At 46.9% G+C, this 4,753-nt stretch overlaps 1 protein-coding gene across 1 annotated transcript; it reads right to left on the bottom strand.

The window, feature by feature from the left end:
* Positions 1-532: 532 nt before the first annotated feature.
* igfbp1a (insulin-like growth factor binding protein 1a) lies at positions 533-3,250 on the bottom strand. The gene is made up of 4 exons (XM_023272300.3): positions 2,711-3,250; positions 2,393-2,562; positions 1,969-2,097; positions 533-1,676 (listed from the first exon to the last, which is right to left on the bottom strand). The coding sequence occupies exons 1-4, from the start codon at positions 3,096-3,098 to the stop codon at positions 1,566-1,568; spliced, it is 798 nt and encodes a 265-aa protein (XP_023128068.2). The 5' UTR covers positions 3,099-3,250; the 3' UTR covers positions 533-1,565.
* Positions 3,251-4,753: the final 1,503 nt, after the last annotated feature.

Raw genomic sequence — 4,753 nt, 5'->3', positions numbered from 1 at the left:
GACATTGTCTCTGATGTTTTTTTTAGTGACTTGGCATTGTCATCGGCAGCTCGTAAGTCGATCATGTCTTTATTTCTGCAGACAATCAGGCAACAAATTTGTGCCCGTTGAAGTCCTTGAATGCAATCAGGCTCCTCTCAGTCTTGGAATGTGTCAATAAGGATAAAGCAAAGGTTCAATTTGTAAAGAATAAAAATAAATCTGGTGGTGCCAGGCAGGCTGGCAGTGGGCATGAGAGGTTGGGGCGAATTCTTGTGCCCGACCAAGGCAAACAGAGAGCGGGTCAAAAGGCAGCGCAGAGCTGCGTATGCCGGCGAACTGGCTAAAGTTAGACAAGGACCTCCACTTTAGATCACTGTGATAACACTGCTCACAAACACACTGAATATAGAAAATGTGGTCCAGCAGTGCATCCACACACAGCGTTTCACAATCATGTCTTGATGAAACCGTTATGTTTCTCATGTTTTGCCACCTGTGAGTGCACAAAATAAACCTGCCTGAGGTGAAAGAGAGGCCAGGAGCGCATAGCTGAGGTTACTGTTTTTATTAAATATATCAGCTTTTTTCTTACATCTCAATTACAAAAGTGTACATACACACGAGTGAGCAGTTTGTCACTTTGGAATAGACTCATCTAAACAATAATTCTCTCTCCAACAGCAGCATGTAGATAGAGCTGAGCCGACACAGTTCACTGCAGGACTCGCTCTTTGTGGTCATGTGTTCTTGGTCAGAGAGAACAGCAACATAAAAGTAAAGTAGCAAGTCTTCTTGTTTGACAGACACATCAACACAACTGACAGCAGACACGTAAATATTGGAGGTAGGTAAATGTAGAAATACCCGTCTGAGAGGCAACGCTGGGAGTCGCCGCCTGTCATGCTATCTGCAGCCCCATGGAACCATGGGGAATGTTTTCTGAGACTGTTTGAGGATTCAAGACTGAGAGTTTTGCATTCACTGACAAGAGCTGATATGTCACATCCGAAAATAAAAAGACAATGGCATAAAAGAAGACATAACAATGGCAACAAAATAAATCACAAAAACAACATTTAGAAATATTTCTAAATGGCATTTGGTCACTCAGTGCTTTTGTTCTTGCTTGGTTTGTCTCAAACCAAACCTCCAGACAACTCCTTAAGGGTAGAGCGAGCTCAACTCAGCAGTGGAGTTACTCAGGGCCAAGATACATATTTACACTTTATACACACATAAAAATAATAATATAATAATAACAATAAGGCAAAAAAAAGATATAAATACCCATGAAATAATTACAAATAGAATGCAATAAAATTGAAATAAATAAGGCTGAAGAGTAGAAGTAAATGCATCAATATTAAAATCTCCTTTTCAGAAAAACAAAAATAGATTTTTTCTCTCTCTCTCTTTGGGACGTGTTTGAAGGGGTGGGGGTGGGGGGGGCACAGTCCCGCAATGACAGTGTACCTGAATTAAACACCACCATGGACAAGATCAATAAATAAACAGCTATAAAAAGGAAAAATCAGTGGCTTGCTTCTTCTTTTTCATGAGATCTGCTTCAGTGGTTGATCTCTTTAAGGGCACTCGGCGTCTGCAGGCAGGTCGGTGGAACCTAAAATCTTCTTGCCGTTCCAGGAATTCACACACCAGCATCGACCCCTCTGTCCATCCAGAGAGGATTCACACTGCAGGGGAGACACAAATCCTCTTATTTGACTGCTTTCATTTTCAGAGCACTTGTGAGACACACATGTATGGTCATGAAACTGGGTGACATCACACTCAAACAAAACTCTTGAGTTGCTGAACAAATCCCTGCGTGCAACACACACAATCATTTTAAAGCTGTGCTTGACATAATCTTGGCTACACACACACACAATTTGGTGAGATTCTTTCATGATGAGTGGAGTCATGAATGCATTCACACCAACCAAAAAAAAGTCACTCAAAACACGTTTCACTGAAGATACCAACCTGTTTGGGTTTGTAAAGGCCATGTTTGTCACAGTTGGGGAGGTAGAATCTGGTTAATTTGTCTCCTAATTTCTGCTGAGATTTGGCAATCTTCTCCAAGGCTGTCTGCAGCTCCAGGTGGCAGGGCCCCTGCACAGAGGAAGCAGGACAGAGAAGGGTTAACCGAGCAGTGCCAACTCACAGAAATGATAATCACCACTGTTTTATTATCAGCGAGCACGTGGGCTGACATCAAACTGCATTTGAAACTTGCAATAACAAGCGTCCCCATATTCTCTCTCCTCATCAGCGTTTCAAACGGCACACGAGCTCCCCCTTGTGGCGCACCAGTACTCACCCAAACCTCCCCCAAAACTTTTAGCAACATAAGCTGAGGATTTCACCAAATGCACACACTAATACTGATAGACTGTCTTCGTCTCACCTGCTCCACCAGCTTCTTGCGGATGGCGATGAGTTTGGCTTTCATGCTTTCCTGAGCGTCGGCAGCCGCCCTCGGGTCGAAGGGCTTACTGAGACCGGGGAGGTAGTGGCTGGAGCCGGGGTCCGAGATGATGGCTGCGTTCTCCATCTCCGCCTCTGGCTCTCCCTGATCTGGAGAGAGAGGGACAGGATGAATGCGACTGACTGTGACCGTAAAAGGCTTCAGCTCTGACAAGTCATTTGTTTGTATGATTGGGATCATGAGGATTTACTGGATGTGGAGAAACAGATGTAAAATGTGGAGGTGATGTGGGCCTACCTTGTATCTGGGGCTCAGGGGTGGGCTCTGGCTCAGTGCTCTCCGTGCACAAGGCTTGTCCGCGGGTGAGGGAGTGTAGCGGCCGGGGGTCGCCGGGTCTCGGGGTGCACCTCAGTCCGGAGCCGCATGGCGCCGTGTAGATCCCGCACAGCTCTCCCGCCTTCAGGGCGCAGGCGAGACAGCATCCACAGCCGGGCTCCCGCAGCACCTCGGCGCATCCGGGCGCCACCGCTGGACACTGGCTCAGTTTCTCCGGAGTACACGGGGCGCATCGGATCGGCTCTGGCCCCACCACCGGGGACCCCAGCGTCAGTGTGACCAGCACGGAGCACAGCGCTGCGACCACGACGTGCTTCAAATAAAATCCACCCATGGCCAACATGGTCATCTGGATACTAAATATAGAATGTAGAGCAAGGTAGAGAGAATAATTCAAGGTGTACGCCGGATTCCCGCGGTTCTTGCTCAGTTGTGTCTTTCGTTTGATTTTGGGAAAATGTCTCACTGTGCGTTGCGCGCAGCCGTATTTATAGCCGGGTCCTCTGTGAGTGTTTGACGCATCGGCGTTATGAATGATTTCTGAAAAGAAGGTGTAATGATACGATGGGTTCTGATTGGCCCGCACATGTCCGGTCAGGCGGCTTATTTGAATACAACAATCACGTCAATATTTATTTTGGAACAGCCAGTGCCTGCACGTATCGCTGACGAGTGACGACACCAGTGTTTGATGTTGCAATCAAGAGCCCCTCTTTTCTCACCCGGGTGCTGCACTAAACTACTTTGCCCCCAAGTGCCACATTATAATAGCAACACACGGGCAGTAAGTTTGGTTCATGCTGTTTGTTTTCACAAGTTGAATGAGAGTAAGTTGACGCAGTGTCACATGGGAACAGATTTAGGATTTCAGGAGTGAAACAGTTCCTTGTTTTCTGCTCTGCCCCAAATGAGCTCCTCTCTTTTGGAACAACGTTGTCTATTCATGGGAGCTTTCCATCAGTTGTGTTCCCTAAAATTCTTACACAACTTTGGGAAGAAAACTAATAATGAGCGCAAATTACGCACGCCCCCGCTGCGCGCAGAGAGCGTGGGCCCGCCGAAAGGCTCTAATTTGACATGAGAAAGCATCCGAGCATCGCAGAGGGACAATAAACTGGAGTTTCAGAAATAGCTGCGCGAATGAGGGTCACCGTTTTCGCCAGTGAGCGGAGGGCTCGGGACTCTGTGGTATGTGATCCCTGGCTCTCCCTTGCGCGCACACTGAAGCCGGCTTTGGGCTCCTTCCAGGAGATGTCCCGTTGTAATTACCCGTTTCCTGGGGTAATAATAGAGCAGAGCCTGAATCAGGGCTGCCTGACATGACCACAGACACGTCCCTCGCCTCGCCACTCTCTGGGGGCTTTGATGGTCCCACGGTGGACAACATGCACGTCTTCACGGCTTGCTGCAAGGCATTTGATGTCCTGTCACTGCTGACCAGCGTGTGATAATGTTCCTTCCATTTGCAAAAGACGCAAAGAACCCTTCTGATCTCAGTGCACCCCCACAACACCCCGCTGTTTTCTTTTTTCCCCCTTTTTTTAATCCCCACACCCCCTTCCATGCCTTTTTTCACATTTTAATGAAGTACTACTTAATATCTGACTTTCTGATGCAACATGCAGCCCTGTGTCATTGTCTTTCCACGCAACTGCTTTAAAGGATTGCATCATCTGTCGACGGGTGTTAACAGTCGCTCTCTCTCTCATGCCCAGATTATATTCCTCAAAGCCCGGGGCTAAATAAAGCTTTTAGAGTAATCTGATGTGGAGTGAGAGCGCTTTCTGCACCTTGGCACGCTCACATCTTCACTTCTGTGGAGGGGATTTCAGTCCAGTCACACCTGAAGTGCAGGTTATGCAACTGAATAACTGAAGTAAAAGCCAAGCACTGTATTTAGATAAAATGTAAGAGCTTTACATTTCTATTTCACTACAAGTAAGAGGAAAGTATGGACTTTTATTACATAAACAGTTAAACTTAGTTACTTTCTAGGTGCTGAGT

This window comes from Amphiprion ocellaris, chromosome 2 (assembly GCF_022539595.1).
Source record: "Amphiprion ocellaris isolate individual 3 ecotype Okinawa chromosome 2, ASM2253959v1, whole genome shotgun sequence".
NCBI lineage: Eukaryota > Metazoa > Chordata > Actinopteri > Pomacentridae > Amphiprion > Amphiprion ocellaris.
This window is presented reverse-complemented; position numbering and strand designations above follow the sequence as displayed.